The sequence below is a fragment of the Stylophora pistillata genome, chromosome 8, assembly GCF_964205215.1.
Source record: "Stylophora pistillata chromosome 8, jaStyPist1.2, whole genome shotgun sequence".
Taxonomy (NCBI): domain Eukaryota; kingdom Metazoa; phylum Cnidaria; class Anthozoa; order Scleractinia; family Pocilloporidae; genus Stylophora; species Stylophora pistillata.
This window is the reverse complement of record NC_142526.1, coordinates 12,592,412-12,615,102: the sequence shown is the minus strand read 5'-3', so window position 1 is coordinate 12,615,102 and position 22,691 is coordinate 12,592,412. Positions and strand designations below refer to the sequence as shown.

Below are 22,691 nucleotides of genomic sequence, written 5' to 3'. Positions count from 1 at the left end.
GTTAATAACAAAACATAAACTTGTGCAGCATATTACTCCCATGCGAATACTACTCAGTCGATTGATCGCCAAAACTGTTCAGCTAAGCCTTTTGGGCCGGGAGGGAAATAGTTATCTTTACAGTTGTTTAAAAGCAGTGTTAATAAGCTAGTGCAGTTTCCGAATTATATCACGATTTTACATGCATGTATGTACAAAGGCAGGAATTATTTGTTTCGTACCTCTGTCTGGTGAAGATCCCTACAAAATTTTTCGAGATGAAAATCCTCCAATATACTAAGTAACGACAAATAATCTGTTTACGTCGGGAAACTTTCTTCATATCGAAACATTCCTTTATTTAGTATACCTTCGAAAAGCAATGCCATGATTGTTTAAACGTACGACGCTGAAACTTAAGAGCTCTTTATTAATAAAGTTAGCAATTACAAATACTTAACTATGAGGCCTCGCTGGGGGTCACGATCTCGTTTTTGAGCCATTCCTTAATTCACGCGAGTTGTGTAAATTGAATGGGTTGCAGTAATCGGATCCTTGAGCAACCTCGTTCCCTGGGCTTTTTCTCTTAGTTGGGGGTGGAGCTGGGGGAACGAGGTTGATCCTTGAGTTTACAAAAAGATTTCACGGACCGCCACGAGGCAAACATGGCAAGTTGCTAGTTGGAAATATATGACAAAAAATTATTTCGACGTCCAAAAAACAGGTTTTGCAGAGAGATCAATGCTTTTCAGCCGCCTTGGATTAACGAGGCAGTTAACCCTAAACGAGTCTAATCAGATAAAAATTCCAAAAAAGCCAAAAACGCCAGCTGAGGCAATTCTTTCCTGGTCCTCCTTCCTCAATGCTTTCAAGATATTCCTGCCAGGAGAGATTTCATAGATGTTTTACTTGCTTTACCTGCGTTCAACGGAACAGGCGTAGTTCGCTGTATTGAGGGTCGATGGCCAAAGCAATCTCTCACTACAGGAGGATACACGCGTGAGCGTCAGAGTTCTAAGAGAGTATTTTTCGAGTATTCTGAGCCCAAAGTTTTTCTCCTAACTTAGAGAAGAATCACTAGAAGAGAAAATCTGAAATAGTCGTTCATCGGGATGGCCTCATAAGATGTCCTGCCGTCTTCTCGGCCACCGGGGGAGGGGAAAAAAACTTAGATGCCCGTGAGGGCATTGGCGCGATGACGGGGCTAACAACTCAGACTTATCGTGAGGGGATGACAAAAAAGATAGGACAAAGTCTTTTTGTGGTTAAGCAGTTTATTTGACCTTACAAAGCCACTGAAGAGCAGCTACTGGCCATTTAAAATAGTTACTCTGCCTTTTTTAAGGTTACAGAAGTCACTTGGTAAGGCGTAATGATAAGTAACCTGGCTGGCGTTGAGTTTAATTTTTATCTAAATAGTTCTATTTTGAAGGGGTGGGGAATATAAAGAATATCAAATATTATGTTAGTTTTTTTTTTCTTCTCCTTCTATGGAAGTACGTCTATTATTTGATTGTGAAAAGGGAGGTCGCTACAATCAGATGAAAAAATAATTTAATTTTGTTGGGCAAACCAATCAGCATTGATGTGAAATTCATGTCCAAGACAGAGAGTAAATGTACCCCTTCACAACCCCTTAAGCTACCAAATCAAAAGCACGCAACTACCCCACCAGCATACGACAAATTCAAGGTCTCATCGAAGGAAAACTAAAAAACTTGACCAAAATAACAACGCTATGTGATTTCGATCACATGTTGACTCTGATTGACAGAGTGCTTAGACACACAAACACAAAAATCAGGAGAAATAATCAGAAACAATGATAATCATTTCATTCGACTTAACGGTAAACAAGCTCATAAAGCTGTTAAAAATCTACTTAAAATCTACTTCATTAAGCTGTCTGCGACCTTGCTCACTGAAAATGTCGTGGTGTGCTTTCCTCAATGGCGGGCCGGACCCCAGGCTGTGGGACGGGGAGCGGCCGCTGAGCTGCCGATACAAGGGAAGTCGGCAATGTTGGTGGTGTCGGGAGGAAGAGGCTTTTCCATGGTAGATTGCTGTTGAGGTGGGGGCTGTTGCTTCCTGCCTCCATCTCCCTTCCGCACGTTATCCCACGGAGCATCCCTGACAACAAACCCGGCCTGGTTGCTCTGTTTGCTGGGTGGGTTCATGTAGTGGCTGAGGACATCATGTTGTTCAATCTCGTCTCGTACGTCTTGCATCTGAAGGAAAGTAACGGACTAAGATTAGCGCCAAGATGAGCGACAAAACGGAGATCACAGTGAGACAATTTGTATGGGTAATCAGAGGATTGAGTGTAATAGTATAGTATGAGAACAATATTAATTGCCGAATAATCAGTGTTGTGTTTCAGTGTGAGACAGCTATAGAAAGCAGGGGGAAGTGGAGGGGGAGGAGGAAGGGGAGGAGGAGGGGGAGGAAGAGGAGAGAGTGGAGAGAGGGGAGGCGAGAGGGGGGAGATGGCGGGGGGAGTTTAAGAGAGCGCGACCGTTGGGATTTGGAAGGGTGCGGGGATCTTGCTTTGCACTCTCATTAAGTTGGTCCACTCCGACCCCTTTTGCTTACAAAATATCCTATGCACTTACGTATTCCTCCTCCAACAATAGAAGCTGATCTTTTGCTTCCTCTACGTTCTCTGCGAGACCGGAAATGACAACAGGATCAGATGTGTTGAGTGACGGGAACCGTATGTCCACCCTGTATGTATCCATGAATTTTCGGATGGCTCTACCCTTGGCACCAATCAGACGGCGGTGAACTCGGGGGTCAATCGGTACCTCTACACTCACTTGGTCCTCCTACCAAAACAACAAACAAAACGCTTGTATCGGCCTCAACAAGAGTAACTAAGCCACAACAGATCAAAGCCTGAATTCTGCAATGTGACTCGAGTATTCCCAATGCTAAATTTGTTGGCCAATTACAGCTGATAAGTTCTAGACATGCAAATTAATATTCCGCTCGTTGATAAACTGGGCACTGTAAGTACATGTCGCGAGAGACAATAGCATTGTGTGCGATGAAACGGTGACATGAAAGCTAAATAAACCTAACACCTACCAACTCATGAACAATCTTAAAAATGGCTTCTTTGGCTGCCTCACAATTATGCTCGTATCCAGTCAAGATAATCTTGTCCGCGTCAACCTCTGAAGATTCTACGGGCGGAAACTGTATCTGTACTCCGTGTTCGCTGCGGATCTTCTGAATGACTTGTCCTTTGCGACCAATAATCTTTGGATGATACGAACTAGCAACGGTAATTTCCAATTTGAAACTACGTAGTTGCTGTGGAAAGAAGTAGAAAGGGAATCAGTTCAGAAAGTTATTCCACGGTCAGTGCGTGTAAAATCGGGCAAAAATTTTTTCATCCTTATTTAGATTGGTGTTCATCCTTCCATTCTTTTCCCAACCTTGCTTGTTTTTACCAATTAACTGCTTCCTTCACCTACTTCCTAACAGAAAATTATCGTTTCATCGTTAAACGTACAGGGGAAGATGCTTTTTTTCTGGTTTGCTAAGACAGAGATCGGCCGAAGTCACATGCGAAGGTCACTAAAAACAACGTCCTTTAATAAAGTTCAGAATCTTACCCGGTCCTCATTCTCTGCTTCAATCTCAGCCACCTTCTGTTCAAGCGCCTCGATGGCCTTGTTCACCTTGGGACGAGTACCAACAATAACCACTTGATCAGACTCATCCTTAGAGGGGGGTATGCTAATGTTAACGTCAAACTCATCCATCATTTGACGGACATTTGCTCCTTTGGCACCGATTATAAAGCGGTGGTAATCAAATGGGATCGTCATTGTCTCTGTTATTGGGACAAGTTCCTAGAAACAGAATGATTAACACGATGTTAAGCGTCCGAAACTTATCATAACATAACCAAAGTAAAGCGCGCGCTCTGATTGGTCAATTTAGCGTCCCCCATTTGCCCACGGGTGTATGCTGACGTGAGCAAATGCAAAGACTATTTTTCCGCGCGCGCTTGTTTTTTTCTGGTCACGTAAGATTTGCTCAAGAAGCTAGAGTCGCTCGAGGCGATAGCCTCGAGCGACTCTTAAGCTTCTTTCGTGCTTAGCAACCTCCCGCGTGCATCCAAAACTTAATAGTGTACGTGATGTTTGCCATTTAGTAAATGGCAAAAGCAAACGGTAAACTTATAGAAACTTGCGCACATAGGAGTATTAGACAGCTCGGGTACACAAAATTGCATTGGCTCAACGCCAAACGTATTCCCTGGAAAATCTTACTTTGGCGAATTTTTTTCTTTTAAAGCACATGCGGCGATAATGTTACTGACGCATCACCCAAGTAGAACTACCATAGTTTAGGTGATGAGTTTTAGCTATTTCCATTCTTTACTAAAGTTACGAAGGATCAAACACCCCCCTCCCCCCCCGCCAACTCAGGAAAAATGTAGACATACCAGCAATGCTTCTTTAGCAGCCTCGGCATTATCCTTAGAGCCAATAATGGTAATGACGTCACACTTTCGAGGACTAGCCGGGGGGGAGCCAGCTTCTTCGCCGTTCTCCTCTACTGGGGAGGAGCTGCCATTAACTATGCCTTGTCCTCTGGCTGCCAAGTCTCGATCGGGAAACCTGATCTGAACATTGCAATGTGAAGTGACCTTCTGAACATTCACCCCTTTTGCCCCCATGATGTTTCGGTGGTACTTCTGAGGGATGACGCACTCGATAGACACCATGGAATCCAGCTCATCCACAATCTCCAGGATCCTCTTCTTTGCTCCCTCGATGCAATCCTTGGCGCCTTTAAGGACGACGCGATCAGAGTTCACGCCGTTTCTGGGAAAACTGACCACGACTCCGCCAAAGTCGTCAGCGATTTCGCGCAGTTTTTCACCTCGCTTGGCAACAAAGTACTTGTGGTGTTTGGGGTCTACGTGTACCTCGCCCTCGACAATGTTGTCCTAAAAAGAAGAAAACGTAAAAAAAGTTTTCACAACCGCACCGACTTTCTATACAAATAAATACGTTGTGCGCGGTCTCAGACGCAGCTGCGCACCAGGAAGAAGCAAAGAAGATGAGAGATTTCTGCACGCAAAGCTATCTACAAACAGCTTGTAAAGAAACAAGATTAACCACCAGATATTATTAACCCTCAGCACCTTAAAATCAGTTTGCATATTCTCCATACTTTTCTCCCTACATTTTCTTGGGTGTTGACAAGGAGAATTTGTTAAATAATCAAGAGCTCTTAAGTTGGTGATCCTTTCCTATAGTCCCGTAAACTTAATGCTTGACTCGGGGGTGGTATGGTTAGGAAAAATTAGATGCTAGTCACTATTTGGGGTCAAAGAGTTAGAAAGATATTCGTACCAGGTCCTTGATGGCTTTCATCAACTCCTGCTTGGCAGCTTCCACTCCTTCCTTCTTTCCAATGATGGTGATCAATTCCTTGTCTTCATCGCTTGGGGTCGGGAACACAATCCTCGCTCCTGTATTTTCGCGCACCTTTCTGATACTGGATCCACCCCGTCCAATCAAAAAGCGGTGGTGTTGCGGCTTTGCACGAATCTCCAGGGTGTAACTGTTGGTTTCCTGTGACACGAGAAAAGAAAAAGAGTTCATTCATGAAAACCTGAATTAATTTTAAATTGTAATTACTTCTAGTAACTTGAGTTTCGCACATAGCGAGTCTGTGAGTAGTCTTAAAATTCATAAATTCACATGAAATTCTCAATTCGGCCTTGCACAATCTTAAATGAAACAACGTTTAAATCCAATCCTGTACAGTGTAGGAGCTCAAAATTTTGCTTAACAATATGAATTACTAATCTAAAAACTGTAACTGCATTTTAGGATTAACTGTCGGTAACTGACTGGCACAACCGATCTCAGTCTTCTTTAAGTATAAGATGATGTTACTCAGCGAATGACATAGGCATACTCAGAGAAAAGGAATTCCGAGAGCTCCCAACAGAATCTACGAGCTTCCGAGTAAATACTTCAGATGATAGAAGACTGGTGATAGGCGACTCTGTGTAACTAAGTCCATAGAAAAAAAAAAAAAAAAAAAAAACGTTATGCTTACTGCTTGGATAGGAAATGTCATTTTGTGACGCTTTTGTACAATGATTATGTAAATGAAAGAGGTAAATTTTAAGCCTGGTAATTTTATACAAAACACCCATCTTTTTAAAATTTAATTCCCACCTTTTCATTCAAAAGCTCCAGAAGCTGTTTCTTGGCCTTTTCCACATCATCCTTTGGCCCACGAATAAGAACTTTGTCGCTGTTGGTTCCTTCGGGTGGAAATTTGATGCTCACTCCACCACAGTCGTCCATGATTGAACGGATTAGCCGGCCTTTGGCACCAATCACAGCATTGTGATGTTTGTGTGGAATATTCACTTCAATTTGTGTCACATTTGCCTGAAAAACATACGTGCGCATTTCTTACGCCTTAGCCAGAGCTCTACACTCACTTTTCCACTTACCAACCAAGTGGCTAGTGACAGGTTAGATGTTACAACGATTTCAGTCTGTTTACTAGCCAATCAGAACTCGTTCGAATGTTCTTCATTAGTTACAACCTGTGCGAGAAATCCGTATAATCGAGGTCCGCATAATCGAGGTTCGACTGTACTGACAAAACAGCAAAAAAAAAAAAAAAAAAAAAAAAAAAATTCAAAACAGGTAACCCGCTTTTATTTGAAACCCTTCCTCCTAAACTATTATTCGTTCAGATGTGGAAGAAATTCTCTTGTTCCTTAACAGCATTCTTGTGCTCCCACATTTTTTAATGAATATCCCGAGATAACACCCTCTTAATGATAGTGTCTATTTGTTAGTTCTCATCACCGTTAAGAACTCTGACTCCCAGAGGTGATTAAGATGTAACTTCTCCCTATAATATCCACAGATTATCCAGCAAACAGGTAATGAGAATACTCCAACTGATTAGGTAGAAATTGTCTTCTTGATCTAAAACCAAATTCTTGCAAATTAATAAGTAGGAAATGTGTCACAGCGAGAGGGAAGAATTCATAATTTGTTCTTGGGAGCTAGAGAGTCAATGAATAATGTAATGGGATTACTAGTTGGAGCTCAGAGTTAACCTTGAATCAGCACTTCTCACATACAACGGTTAAATCCTTACCAGCTCATTCTGTATTGCTGTTATGCGATCACGGGCGGCTTCCACTTGCGCTTTGTGTCCTGTAATGACAATGACGTCACTATCACTGCCTTCAGAGGGTAGTTCAATCTTTGTGTCAGTTTCTTCCCGGATCTGCAGAGTAAACAGAAGCAGACACTTAAGATACCATATAGATGGATGACAATATAGATCTAAATTTAAGCTTAACCTTCTATATACCATAAGTGATTAAGATGTAACTTCCCTCTAAAGTATCCATTCATTATCCAACAAACAGGTTACAGGTTACAGAGGTTCATTGACCACTCTCCGTAGGGACTTTTCAGGGCCAACACCAACCCATCCCACCCCAGGGGAGGACATCCACCACACAGTAGTCCCGTGCGTGGGAAATTAACGTCTCCTACCCCTAACCCTGCAGGAGACGGGGCCTACGGTTTATTTGTCCTTATCCGAGAAGACTTGAATATCTATCCATTTCTTGTTGTAGAAAGGTAGCAAATTCTCCTCAGTTATTTAAGACCATGAGTATTGGTCCAGCCGGGGCTCGAACCCTCGACCTCCCGCACTGCACAATCCGGCGCACCAACCTATTGAGCTATATTCTACGCAATTGGTTTGTGCGCCGGTAATGAGAATACTCAAAACTTATCAGGTAGAAGTTGCTATCTTGATCTAAAACAAAATTCTTGCAACTTATTTGCAAGGAAATGTGTAGCAGCTAGAGGGGAGAATTAAAAATCAGTTGTTGGGATTTGCAAGGTTAAACTCGACACTTTCTACTATTAAACAACAGCGTACAACAAAACTTTCAAGAAATCCCTCACAGACTACATTATATCTGGAACAAAGAGCACTGTAGTTCATGAGAGCCACCATAGTCATTAAAATAATTTTCAACTGAGTATAGAGACTTCTCCAAATTGTATTAGTTTCATTTTACTCAACTCAGTGACAGCAAGGCTCGACACTAACGGTTGCCCACTAGCCACACACCAGTAGAAATTCAATTTTGGCTAGTGGTTTTTTATTTCCACTCGCCAGTTTGGCTGGTAAACAAACTGAAATTGTTGTAACATCTAAGATGTCACCAGCCAGTTGGCTAGTAAGTTGAAAAGTTAGTGTGGAGCCCTGGACAGGTCAAGAACTTGCTCCACATGTCTCAATAATCAGATGGAGCCAATCAAGACTTCTACTCCCTTCACACCAAAGCTTAAACATTTTTTAAAGCTGTTTTGGACAGAGTTTGCAATTGTTTTCTCCACAGAAATTGCTTAGGCCAAAAATACAAGTTAGTGAAAACTTAAACCTATGGAAACTACAGTTTTTCAGTTCTCTGTTTCAGATATTCATTCAGTTGAACCCAATTTAGGTAAACATGTTTTACTGGTGTGAATGAAGTATTACTGGGTCGTGTTTTCAATTAAGGCAGCTCCACTGTTTTTACACAATATGATTCGACTTTCAGTTAGTCTCTTTTCCTTTGCCCTGATGGCCTGAACTGATTAACTTACTTTTTTTTTTTAACAACGATCAACTAAGATTATTTCTAATTCTAATTAAGAATCCCCCATACCTTCTTGATGGTTGCTCCACCTCTGCCAATCACATTCTTGTGGAACTGCTTGAAAATTGGAACTTCCACACGGAAGTTAGCAGCAATCTACACAGAATAAAGCAGAGGAGAGACTCAATAACTCTGCCAACTGATCACTATTACCCTCCCCAGCCTTTGTCTGGTCTTTTCATGGGACCCATTTTCTCAGGGAACTTACCAGTTACAACATAACAAGTGATGTCTGAAATTTTTTTGTTTTTCTTCTCAACAGAAGATAAAAATAATAAATATAATAATAGAAACAATGGGAACGCTTCCTGAAAAGCTTACAGTCTCTCGTACACATAACTGTGAAAATTCCATAACAAACTAACTGGCTTCATGAAGAATTTTCCAGCCACATAAATAATATCTAAAAATATTTTGTCCCATTAAATATCTTATTTGCAAGACAAGAAAACGAATCAGTTGGGCCAACAAGTCTCACCAGTTCAGAGTTCAGTTTCTTGAGCAAAGTGTAAACACCATCTACATCCTCTCTTGGTCCTCGTAAGTTCACAATGTCACTCTTTTTGCCAGCGTCAGGGAAGGAGATTTGAACTTCAGGATATTTCTCCCGGATCTCGCGGATCTTTTCTCCCTTGGTTCCAATGATGGTTCGGTGGAATCGTTGTTCAATGAGTATGTCTTTAGTCTTTTCATTTTCCTGCAAGGAGGCAGCACACAAGTATTTTCACACAAGGATGAACTTTAGAAACTAATCTGACTTGCTTTATGCAAAAATGCACAGTCCCCTCAAAAAAAAAAAAAAAAAAAAAAAATTAAAATTCTAAATATAAAAATTCCAGTTTTTTTCTTCACAATACATTAGAACATTGAAAAGGAACTGGAATCTTTCACTGTAACTTCTCAATAATTTGTGCAATTAACCCCTTTGAGACCAAGACAGACTTTCTTCTTAATATATAACTATAATGTCAAGCAAACAAGTTAAGAGAATTAAGAAAAATATCAACAATGGGATTGTTAGTTTATCCAATATCAAATTCTCTGAACTAACAACATAAGAATTGTATGACAGTCAGTAAGGGGAATTACTAATGAAATCTTGGGAGTGAGAGGGCTATTTATTATAAATGATCAACCCAAAAAAATTCCAAAGAACATTTAGCATAAATAAACTTACCAGTTTCTTAACCATCTGTAATATTTCAGCTTTGGCCAAAGCTACTCCCTTGGGTGAACCTTCAATCCTTAGGACATTACTCTTCTCATTATTAGATGGAATCAAAATGGACGTTCCTGTTTCAGTCTTAATGCGGTTTACTGAAAAATACAAACATGAACTCTATTGGTTGGTTTGTTTTCTTTTCACAAACACTTGAAAAGTAGTGCAAATATTTTGCATTGTTATTAAGTTGACCCTTTAAAACCCCCCAAGAGTGATTATCACTCCAGAATTACACATTACAGTCATAAAAATAATGAAAATGAGCAACAACTATGGAAACTCTAGATTAATAAGTAAATTCTCTTTGTTGGCATTTTGGGAAACGTATAGAGAACAGTATCCAGGGCTTGACACTAGACATGGACTAGTAGAAACTCAGTTTTGGCTAGTGGTTTTCAATTTCCACTGGCCAGTTTGGCTAGTAAACAGACTGAAATTGTCGTAACATCTAAAAAACATCTAAGATGTCACTAGCCACTTGGCTAGTAAGTTGAAAAGTTAGTGTCAAGCCCTGGTATGGAGGAATAAATACTGTTGTTAGAGAGAAAAGGGTTAAATCAGAGTATCTAGTGAAGTTCAGAATTGTACCATTGCTTCCATTCTTGCCAATGATGTGTGGGTGAAACTTGTGGTCAACTGTGATTTCTGCAAAGTCCATGGACGCTTTCTGTCGATGGACAAAAAAATCAGTGGTTACTAAGAAATCAGACAGATACTCTACGACATAAGTTCCCACAGTTTGTAAACCCATATATTTCTATTCCTTCATTCATATTTACCTGGCTTCCTAAATATAGGATTTCAATATCTTACTTTTCAAACATTTCACTTTTTTGTTTAACGTGTTTGCTCATAGTGTCACAATCCCATCAAGAATCTTTTGTCCCAAACACACAACTAATCAGACGATAAACCCTTATAAAAAAATAAAGGCTGATAGTTTCGAAAGAAACTGTTTGGGGCTGTGTCGGTGGGAGTAACGAAATAATTTGGATATATCAACAAAGTTGAAATGGTAAATTGGCCACCGTAATGATTACAAAAGCTGACGTTTCGAGCGTTAGCCCTTCGTCGGAGCGAATAGAGGAATTGTGGGTTGTGTGTGCTTTTAAAGGCAGAAAATGGAGCTACGTTATTGGTGGGTGCATGGCAACGAGAAAAACATGAATAAATTAGTGGAATGAAAAGCGTTCATTGATCCCTGTGGGATTTAGACTGCCGGTTTGAAATATGAGCTTTTGTTCAAGATTTTTACGGCTTTCCGTGCCACCTAAGTGCAAGGAGAGACCGCAGATTGCCATATGTTTTTCTCGTTGCCATGCACCCACCAATAACGTAGCTCCATTTTCTGCCTTTAAAAGCACACACAACCCACAATTCCTCTATTTGCTCCGACGAAGGGCTAACGCTCAAAACGTCAGCTTTTGTAATCATTACGGTGGCCAATTTACCATTTCAACCTTATAAAAAAACATATTTCTGACAGTTACCACATTGCAAGTACTTGGTGAATCCTAAACTCACCAGTTCTCTAATAAATGTCTCCAGGGATTCTTGTGCCTTCTCTACTTCCTGAGGAGGTCCTTCTAAAGACACACTGTCTTTCTCATCGCTGAATTCAACATGAACCTGTCAAAAATCAATGTCCTCTTACTTCATGCAGACAAAATACAACAAAATGACTGACTGGAAATGAAATTATCATCTGCAAAGGTTTTTCTACTGCCAATAAGACCTTTCACCGCTGTTTGTTTAACTCGTCTCTCATGTTTAGGTTTTTGCCTTGAGGCCCCTTTTCTGAGCAAAACTGCCTATTAACCCATCAACAGCCACTAATGAAAAAAGGTACTGAAACTGCTGTATCTGATATCAAAAAATTTGTGTGCAATGTATGTAATCCTGATTTGTGTTGACCATCACATCTCAGAAGTCAATTAACATGTTTCTTCCTTGAACAATTTTCAAACCTCTTCCAGCAAACAAGTAACAAAAAACAGAAAACTCATCAGCTGGAGTTTCTGTTCTTGATACCAATTCTCCAACCCATTTACAAAAAAAGAAAGAAGAACAACAACAAGGAAGAATTACATAACATATTTAGGGAGGGTAAAGGTTGATTAGCTAAAGCAGCCAACCTTTTGTAAATCTTGGGTAATCTTGCGTATGTTCTGTCCTTTCCTTCCAATTATAAACCTGTGAAGCCAGCGAGGGGCATCCACCTCAGCACTGACAACACTGCTTGCTTTCTCATACACCTGTGTCAAGGCTCTCCCAAGTTTGTCTGGCTCTCCACGCAAGGTGATGGTCTCTGAATCACTGTCTAAAGGTGGCATCTCCACAGACACGCCTGAGTGAAGAAATTTCAACAAACAAAACTTATTTCTTTTTCCTAATAATCTAATGATGAAATACCAAGAAGCATAACTTTTCAAGCATCAGTTAAATGGAAAATAGAAAAATGACTGTATTTTGACTGTCTTTAGCTTCCCCTAAGGCTTCATTTTGGGATGCAGTGCAAAACTTTTGGCCAGCTAGTGGAATGAGCTAAAAGCAGTTTGGAAAAAGAAAGACCTATTGTAAGTAAGGAAGGGTGGTTAAGACTGTGATGCAAGGGAGTGTGGTAAGAATGTGTTGTAGTAGCTAATCCATGATATCAGAGCTGTGTTGTAGCAGCTAATCCATGTTATTAGAGCTCCACAGGCAGTCCATGGCAAGCATAACTTGACTTAATTCAGCATGTTCATGACAATTAAGTTCCAAACAAGAGTCTTATCACAGGCTAAACTGCACTGCATTTTAATCAACTGGTGTTTTTTTTTTTTTTTAGGACTCATTTCTTTGAGCACTCCTCAAGAAATTTGGGAGTCACAAACTTTTTTGTCCAAACAAAAAAATGTTTTTCTGTATTTAACTCTTTAATCCCTTTGAGTTACTACCATCTAATTTCTCCCGACTGTAGCACCTGTGAATCAGACACTAAGTTTCCACCTTGGGAAGTTCTTGATTGTGAAAGAAATTCTCGTACTTAGGCCAACCTTCTCGCTATTCCACCTACACCATCTAAAGCCGAACCTGCAAAGTCATCAAAGCTATTCATGCCGTCGTTCTTTCTCTCCAACGTCATGTCACTGGCGCCGAAAATAGATGAAGTCCGTGAAATCGTCCATTATGCAGATTTCGACCTCGTATGCATAACAGAGACTTGGCTCAAAGACCACATTGACAATAATATTGTCGCTATTTCTGGCTATAACGTGATCCGCCGAGATCGAACTGAAGCAGTGCATGGGGGAGTGTGTCTGTACATTAAAGAGTCTATCCAATTCAAGATCATTGAGGACATTATGGATAGGAAGTTTGAAGTTGTTTGGACTCAAATACGGCCTTCGCGTCTCCCAAGGGGCATTACCAGCATTATTGTTGGAGTTGTTTATCATTCTCCGAGCGCTGCGGATCCGCCTATGCTGGATTATTTGTATAACTGTTTATCTTTGGTTGAGGCTCGCTTTCCTGGCTGCGGGATAATTTTACTTGGTGACTTCAATAAAACTCTGTTAAAGAAATCTTCGCGCCTTAGTAACGGATTTAATTTGAAGCAAATCGTTACCTTTCCAACTCGCGGCAGAAATACCTTAGATCCGGTGTTAACAAATGTGAAGGAGTTCTATGCCCCTCCGATCCAGCGCCCTGCTCTCGGTTTGTCCGATCATTTCTCTGTGGAAGTTCAGCCGCTCGTGCGTTCCCAACAACTAAGAACTAAACTTATCGTGAAATCGAGGGACTTACGGCCTACAACGCGTATGGCTATGCGCACGTATCTTGGAAATGTGGACGTTAAGACACTTATCGATAGTAAAGATTCTTGCAAGGGCAAAGTGGAAATGCTGGAGACCATAGTTAAGACCGGAATGGACATTCTCCTCCCCCTGAAGTCTAAGTCGGTACAAACCAACGAGCCGCCCTGGGTCAATCAACAATTGAAGGGTCTCATTCACAGCCGCCAAAAGGCCCTCGCTCAAGGCGACCAGGAGCAGTAACGCACCCTACGAAACCGTGTTAATCGTGAGAGGAAAGTATGCCATGCAAAGTTCTATAACTCCAAGGTTGAACATCTGAAGGACTGTAAACCCGCAGTTTGGTGGCGTGAGGTAAAGAAGCTCAGTGGTATGTCAGACGCAGCTTCTAGAGGCGTTAATCCAGCTACCCTCTACCAACATATTGATTGTGGTCAGAGAGGTTCGCCTCCAAGCACGATAGACATTGCTAACACCATCAACCAGGCGTTCTTGGCTCCTATGCGCGTCTTCACCCCCCTTTCACCTAACACCTCAACCAACTCTGACCAGGAAAGTGCTTTCCAGGTATCAGAATTCTCTGTTTTAAAGAAGCTATCCGCCTTAAATCCAACTAAGGCAACCGGTCCGGACGGAATCCCCGGTTGGCTTCTTAAAGAGAATGCAGATTTACTAGCACTGCCTGTGACTGATATCCTTAACTGTTCGTTTAAGGAAGCACGGTTGCCTCAGTCTTGGAAGGACGCTAACATCACTCCAGTACCAAAGCAGAATCCAATACACGATGTAAACAAACATCTACGTCCAATATCCCTAACTCCCGTGCTTTCTAAGGTTGCTGAAGATTTCGTCGTGGAGAGTTTCCTCAAGCCTGTTGTGTTGGCGAAAGTGGATGTACGGCAGTTTGGGACTGTGCCAGGTTCCAGTACGACACAAGCACTAATAAGCATGGTCCACTCATGGCTTAGTGCTACGGATGGGAACGGTGCAACTGTCAGAACCATCCTCTTTGACTTCCGCAAGGCGTTTGACCTTATTGACCACCAGATCCTAGTTCAGAAGCTCATTTCATACGATCTTCCAAGCGGAATAATTGACTGGATAGTGGACTTTCTGTCCTGTCGCCGACAACGTGTTAAACTTAGTCAGGACTGTTACTCGGAGTGGGGGGCCATCCCATCAGGGGTTCCACAGGGCACAAAACTTGGCCCCTGGTTATTTACTATTATGATAAACGACCTCATCATCCCGGGTACAGACATGTGGAAATATGTCGATGACTCCACTATTTCTGAAACAGTCATGAAGTCTGAGGTCAGCAAAGTCCAACAAGCGGTTGACGAACTCGCGACGCAAGCTTCTGCTGACAAGTTCCAATTAAATGAAACCAAGTGCAGGGAACTGCGCATAACATTCAGTCACTCTAGAAAGAACTTTGATCCAATTAAGGTTAATGATCAGGACTTAGAGTGTGTAGAGCAAGCAAAGATCTTAGGTTTGCAGATATCTTGCGATCTTACGTGGAATAATCACGTATCCGAAGTTGTAAAGAAAGTAAACAAGCGCCTGTATTTTTTGCGTCAGCTTAAGCGTGCACAGGTCAAGTCGGAGGAACTTTTGCTCTTCTATTTGACTTGTATTAGGCCTGTCACTGAATATGCATGCCCTGTTTATCATCATAGCCTCCCACAATACCTTTCAGTAGATCTTGAGAGATGTCAAAGGCGAGCTTTACGTATTATCTATCCAGATTGTTCGTACAATGAGGCGCTTCTTTTGACTGGTCTAGTTCCCTTACACAACCGCCGCGAGTTCTTATGTGATAAGCTTTTTAATTCCATCCTGTCTAATCCCTCGCACAAGCTCTATAGCTTACTACCTCCCAAGAATGAGTGCGAAGTCAATTTAAGGAGTCAGCACTCTTTTACTACACGGCGCCTCCACACCATTCGTACTCGAAATAGTTTTATCCATCACTATGTCCATAAAGCAATGATGTAATATTGTTTTTCTCTTAATTATATATTTTTGTCTTTTTAAATTAGTTCTTCTTAGCCATGTATTTTTTGTAGTATATATTTTATTGTAAATCAAACGTAATTCAGCCTGTGGCTGCAAGGTTTTTGATAATAAACTATCTATCTATCTATCTAGTACAAGGGGAAATATCTTGAGAGAATGTGCATACTGATGTTGGGGTGTTAAGTACTAACATTTCTATTTTTCTTTAATGAAAGTCTCTGTTCTGTGGACATTTTCTTCAAGTCCTGCGGGTATAATGTGTTATGCTGCCATACTCACCAGTTAGGGCCAGTATTTCCTGCAGGGTACCTCCACGAGGACCAATCACATACTTGTGTTGAGACTTCTTTACTTCAATGGACACGGTGGTTGTCTTGCGTTTCTTCTCCTCATATATAGCCATAATGGTTTCCTTGGCCTTAGCCACACCTTCCTTCTCCCCTGCAATGGTGATCTCGTCCTTCTGGGCGGAGGGAGGTGGGATGTTGATGCGTGCTGAGGTCTGTTCCATGATCTTCGTGGCGTTGGCTCCTGATATGAATGGATGGTAGACATGTTCAATCTTGAGTCTTTCAAAAGCAAGTTTAGCCTGAAAAAAATAAAATTAAAAAAGGAGTTAGCTGGTATGAATAAGATGCTACTTTACAAAAGTTGTCCACTGAACCCTCAAGTCAGGTGGTTATTCAGGTAAAAGCCTATCCCAGTTTCTTTTGCATGAGGTGACAAAGAGTATTCCCCCAAGATGGGATGCAAGTCAATCACAAGTTTCCCCTGTCAGGCTCTACCAAACATTAACTGATAGCAACTCTTATTCCCAATTGAGAGAGGCACTGTTAAGAGGATGTTGCCTTGCCCAAAAACCACAACACAACCATCAGTCAAGTCTCCACCCTGGGCCTCTTAACTTTATTTAGGTCTAGCACCGACAACTGGGTCGCATCACCTCAAAACAAGAAAACAAAGCCATAGAGGATGTCATATTTAGAACCTACAAATGGCCACAAAATTAGTTGACATGTTGCATTTAGGCAGTACTTTCAAGACATCAGCTAACACCTCTTTTATGCATTACACTTGAAGCTGTAAAAGGAAACCTTCCTCCAGCATCAAATGTTGCTTGATTGCAACAAAACACCTCAGAAATTTTAGATCAACAATGCTTAGGAGATGGTTCAAAAAGGGGTAAAAATGAGATTTTAGGGGGTTGCATGACGCACTAATCATGAAGAGATAGCGGATAATCAGATAGCATGAGTATTTAACTTTCACCCAATCGTAACTGCTCTGTGGTAGTGGCCAACTCAAAAGCTTGGCTACTTTGGCTACTACACACTCTTTCCACTGCTTTGTGTAAATTCATGTATAGTTAGAACTCTCTTCTTTTTTTTTCTACTTTTTCACTTTCTCGTTGTTGTATTATTAGTAGAATAAGTGTGAATGAAAAAATGAATGAATGAATGAATGAATGTGTCAACAATTGTCTCTCCCTGCAGAACATCTTGTATCAGCAAATTGCCTTGTCCATGCACAGCTGTGTTAAGCCATCTTAAATAACTGATAAAACGATGTCTTTTTGACACAATCCACCCTACACTCCTCATCTCTGTGAAACTTACCTGTTCGTCAGATATGATCTGTATCTCATGCCGAGCGCTGTCCACACCTTCCTTTGTCCCCACAATTCTAATGGTATCAGATCCATCCCTAGGCATGGTGATTTTTGTTGCAGTTTGAAGCTCAAGTGTCTGAAGAGTTTTGCCGCCTTTGCCAAGAATGAACTTGTGATGTTCGCGTGGAACATTGATTTCAACATTAGCCTGAAATTCAAAATTATGTCAATGATGTAAATAAACACTCTACCACCATTCACATCTACTCACACTAACCTTATGTTAACCCCAAGGAGTGACTGGCGTCTAATTTCTCCTTACAATATCACCCCTGAATCACACATTAAGGTCAGGAGAATCAAGGAAATGATCACCAACTACATATTAAGCTCCTGATTATTCAAACAAATTCTCCTTGTCAGCACCTTAGGAAATGTATAGAGAACAGTATGGAGAATATGCATACTGATGTTAGGGTGTAAAGGGTTAAAGAAGGAACTTGCAATGACCTATATGGGTCAAAGCTATGGATACTTAGGTGAAATGTGCTTCTCAAAGGCTGGTACTCAGTTCATATAATCCAGATTTGATTTGATGAAAGTGGAAAGAGGGTGCTCATTTGACGACAAGGGCTTAGGAAGATATTTACTGTACTTTAACCATCTCACTCCCAAGATCTGAGTGTCATATCTCCCCTCTAGCTGTTACACAGTCCTTGTAAATAGGTAAGGAGAATTTGGAGTTACATAAAGATATTAACTTCTACCTGATAAGTTTGAGTATTCTCATTACCTGTTTGCTGGATAATGTAGGAACATTATATGGAGAAGTTACATTTTAATCATGTCTTGGAGTTTGAGGGTTAACTTGGAGACCATCATAACCTACCCTTGTTTCAAGGCTATGCTCTAAGGAAAATTGAATGGAGCCCAGTGCTCTGAAACTGTGAAATCCAGGGTGCCCAACATATGCTTTTCTATAAAAAACTAAAATTCCTGAGTTGCCCAAGAGCAAAAGTAAAGTGCCAGAGGCCACTGGGCACTGCAAGACCACAGCTTTCAGTTTGTACTACCAGCCAAACCTTTACACCTTGACATTGGTGGTCAAATTCTCCATGGTCTTTACATTTCTTATGGTGCTCACAAGGAGAACGTGTTTGACAGTCAAGGGGAGTCTTAAATTGATGATCATTTCCTTTATTCTCGTGACATTTACAAGGGTGATACTGTTCAGAGCAATTAGAAGCCATTCATTCTTAGGGGTTCAGAGATTTCATTAGAAGCCGGCACCTGGCGAATTCCAGTAGCTACCCTCCCCAATGGAGCCAGCGACTTGGGCCATTCCACCTTCCACTTTTTGGAAAACATTCAATACATTCTTAAGACAGTCATCAATAAAGTTGTTTTTTTTGATATTTTGTCTCCTTTCTGTTGGGTGATTTTGTATCAAGTTCTAACAATTCAATCAACAACATGATCAGTTCACTGTATGCCATGTTGAGCGGACAGAAGAGAAAGACTGGTGACACATCTGCTTCAATTATCGCTGAAGTGTCTTCCATCTACCTATGTCCTCATATAAGCCTACTTTCAAAATTAATGAAATCCCTGGGGGTTAAAGATTAAATCAAACATATAAACCCAAGCAAACATCTGTCAAATTTCTCTGACTACCAGCTGGCATGCTTGGATTCTTGTCAGAAATAGTTAAATATTTGAGGTGCATACTGCCATCACCTGAGTCTGAAGTTGGGTAAGCACCATTCGCCTAGCTTTTGCCAGTAATTCTGGTTTTCCTGTCACCATGATTGTCAAGCCTTGATCTTTTCCTGAACTGATCTCAATTGAAGCTCCAGTCTTTGCCATGATGTCACGGCAGATCTCCCGCTGACGGTCATCTCCAAAAGCATTTTCATTGGGCTGTTTGTAACGCCTTTCCTCCAGAGGAACACGGAAAACCTGCATTAATAAGTGAAAAAAAAACAAACAAAAAAAAAAACTTTGTACAGAATTACGTGGTACGTTCTCTATTATATCAGTGATTCACTTGTTCTTTACAAAAATCCTCTATCCCAGAGGGCTGCTGACCCTGATTGGTAATTCTCCTCTCTCACTGCTCTACATTTCCTTGTAAATTGGTTACAAGAATTTGGTGTTCAATCAAGGTAACAACTTATACCTGATAAGTTTGAGTATTCTCACTGCCTGTTGGCAGGATAATGTGCGGATATTGTAAAGAGAAGTTAAATGCTGATCACCTCTAGGAGTTACAGGGTTAAGAAGAGATAGAACAGATTTTTTTAGACACAAGCTGTAGTGCCAATCTAGTTTGTAAGTTGCATCTTCATTCGTGGCAAAGGAAGCCAGCAAAACCCATTCCTATTGCTGGCTGCAAGATTCACTGTCTACCCATTTTTCTAACTCAAAGCACATTCCACACCCTCTGAAGACAAAGCCAGGTGCTCTGATTTCCGATTACAAAAACATGCTTTGGAGCGAAAAATAACTTTCTCTAACTTCCAGTTAGACTTAAATATCCTATCGATATATCAACACAAGCTCTACAGGAGTACAGAAACTGAAACACAGAGTTTCATAAGAGATCAACACCCATTCTTATACTATGCGAAAGGAAAAAAAATGATTTCTAACAAAAAAAAAAAAGATTCTGTTATCAACTCATAATAGACAAAACAAAAAGTCTTGAGGCAATTTCTCTCTCCCCAGAAATCACTTTACTTTTATCCATTTACAGTTTAGCTTCCGAAAAACATTTAAAAGGAAGTTAAAGAAAAAGTGAAGCATTTTGACACAGATCAACAAGGGTAAATGAAAACACTGAAAATCAACCTTGGCTTGGAGCAATTTTTTACATTAACACTACAAGAAGAAAGGAAACTTGACAAAATCACTTCCAAGGAAACTGGAGCTGGAGAAAAAATTTTACGGTATCATTTATTTAATCACCTGATCAAGTTTTGTTTTCAGAAGGTCTTTCTTATGCTAATATTCCTAATGCTAATTTGCCACCTCTTTCATTTCAAAGGCTATATTTCAAGATCCTGGTGAATCTACCCATAGCTAGTCCTTCCTCTCCGGATGTTGGTGTCTCTCTGGACAACTTTAACAGTTTGGATTATTCCCCTACCACTAGAAATTGGAGAAGTGCAAAAAATACCCCCTGTAATTAGCAACAAGATCATATCAAATTCTTGTTCTTTTTTCTCTTTAAGAGAGCAAGATCAATCATGTTCTTTAACTCATGGATTCAAGGTAACTTTTTTTAAGTGTACAAAATAAAAGGAAAAATAGGTATTCATTATATTTAAACTACCAGTCTTACATGTATCTAGGCCTAATAACAGTACCACATACAAGTTAATGATACTATATCTCATAATACTTCTACAGTAGCTCCACACAAAGCATCATTGGGCATTTTATGAGGGGGATTGCAACAAATTACTATTTTCATGATCCGAAAATTAGTTTTGGTATGACGCGCACTGTTGGCGGGACACGTAGGGAAAAAATTAACTCGATTCAAAAAGTTCAATTCAAAAAAGTTATTATTCATTATGTAAATTGTCTATTTCGTGACAACAATGCCGGTGAAACTCGAAGGAACACGAGATCAGAACTTAAAAGATTGTTTTGTAACTCATGAACACATGTCGGTCAGATCTCACAAAAACCTTGTGATATGTTCTTAAGGAAGACACGATAAAAGTGGAACGCTAAAAATCAAATGTGAAATTGCGTGGATTCAGAAAGTGTGGACGGCAATATAGAGTTTTTTTTCATTATTCGAGAAATGTTTCCGATTATTTTCTGCTCAGTGTTGAACGATTAAACAACTTAACGACCAAGTCCATAATTCCACTGATTTTAATGTTTTGAAATAGTGTCAACATTTTACCAACTATAGAGGCAAGACTTGAAAAAAATATCACTTAAATTATTGATGCTTTGTACGGTTCAAAACTAACTGGCAAAATTCTGTTATGATTGAAACAGAAAAAAACCCTCGATCTGTTAAAAAATAGACAAAGCAAAAACGTCTCAATATAACGCAATGCTCTTAGGCAGTTACTATTTAAGGGAATTATTTAAAGAAACAATTTCTTTATACGTCAACAACGGCCAACAACGATAGTCGTGGGCTCACCGGAAGACCTGTAAACGTGGCCTGGCTTATTTAGCATCGCTGATTGTCTATCAAGACGAAATATTCTTAGCGCTACAACTACTGCCGCAAATATATTTACAATAACAGATACTGTCTACTTCACAGGCGTTCCTTCTCATGACACGAAATAAAAAACCGATCCCGTGGGCGAAATCGACAAAGGCAAGCGGGTCGTGATGTTGTATCAATTTTCAAGCTGAACGTAGCAATCTACGCAAGGAACTCAGATCAACTACATTCATACTAAACTTATAAATATTAGACAAGTTCGGAACGAACAAATTAACTTTCACTTATTTAGGGAGTCGTGTTTAAGTCCTTAATTTCCTTTTTATCGCAATGTGATTTCAGTTATATATACCTGAGTCACAGTGGTCGAGCGAATCGGTCCCGTGCCAGTTCGCCATTTTGATCCAGTGTCGCTTTGCGTTGAATTCTCCACATGAGCACTTGGAAGGGGAGGAAAAGCTTCAGCATAGGTCGGTTGATATCCCTCTAAATCCAGTCCGTCATCTTCTTCGAAATGGTTATTCAAACCTTCCGATGGGATGTAACCACCATCGCTGTACACCGACCCTTGTAAGATTTCTTGAGGGTGGCTTTCGCCAGCAACAGGCGCCCCATTAATCTTGTCCATATTCTTTAAATCTGGTCCGTTAGCCGGTCAGGATCTGCAGTCCCACTAAGGAAAAAAACACAAAACAAACCACAGCTGTTTAAAACAAAACTAGATGAAAAATGACTCGTCTTTTACGGCACAATCACGTCTCGTGCCTAATCGAAGGTTATTCAATCCACGACTGCAAACAATGGGGAATTCCACTGAAATTGGCTTACCTGCTAAGCAATGAGGACTGTTTCCGATAAAATCAGTCCAGGGATTGATTCCTGGGTTAGCAAGCCAGTATGGCAACCAAAGGAAAAGAAGGGAAACTAACTCTTTGGGCCAAATGGCTTGAATAAAGAAGCACTGATCAAGTACTTCGGAGAGAAGTAATTCGCGCACGAGAGCACCACGAAATCGTCAAGTTCCTTTGTCTCACTTCCAAGATAATTACGTCATACACTAACCATCCAATCAGGTTCTAAATTTCATTCCCTCCCAGTTTAGCCGAGGCCGGCGTCTAGAGCGCCTGGTCGAGAACTACATG

General features: G+C 40.6%; 1 protein-coding gene and 1 long non-coding RNA gene across 2 annotated transcripts in view; both read right to left on the bottom strand.

Moving 5' to 3' along the window:
• Positions 1-511, bottom strand: part of LOC148725028 (uncharacterized) — a 12,292-nt gene extending 11,781 nt beyond the window's left edge. The window contains exon 1 of the long non-coding RNA XR_015990413.1: positions 222-511. This is a non-coding gene — a long non-coding RNA (uncharacterized LOC148725028). The remainder of the gene's footprint in view (positions 1-221) is intronic.
• A 724-nt stretch (positions 512-1,235) lies between these two features.
• On the bottom strand, positions 1,236-22,566 carry LOC111332812 (vigilin). Its single transcript, XM_022938264.2, has 19 exons — positions 22,378-22,566; positions 21,902-22,222; positions 19,089-19,310; positions 17,359-17,559; positions 16,022-16,331; positions 12,062-12,273; positions 11,451-11,555; positions 10,515-10,593; positions 9,882-10,021; positions 9,183-9,401; positions 8,714-8,800; positions 7,138-7,269; positions 6,192-6,410; positions 5,355-5,576; positions 4,439-4,945; positions 3,600-3,839; positions 3,067-3,294; positions 2,592-2,804; positions 1,236-2,207 (listed from the first exon to the last, which is right to left on the bottom strand). The coding sequence occupies exons 2-19, from the start codon at positions 22,175-22,177 to the stop codon at positions 1,926-1,928; spliced, it is 3,894 nt and encodes a 1,297-aa protein (XP_022793999.2). The 5' UTR covers positions 22,178-22,222; positions 22,378-22,566; the 3' UTR covers positions 1,236-1,925.
• Positions 22,567-22,691: the final 125 nt, after the last annotated feature.

Bases quoted from the DNA above. Each gene is read 5' to 3' on its own strand.
- LOC111332812 (XM_022938264.2), bottom strand. From the start codon at position 22,177: ATGGACAAGATTAATGGGGCGCCTGTTGCTGGCGAAAGCCACCCTCAA. The intron at 9,402-9,881 runs GTAAGTTTATTT...GCCTCCTTGCAG, and splicing joins TACAGATGGTTAAGAAACTG to GAAAATGAAAAGACTAAAGA. The intron at 7,270-8,713 runs GTATGGGGGATT...TTTACTCTGCAG, and splicing joins GTGGAGCAACCATCAAGAAG to ATCCGGGAAGAAACTGACAC.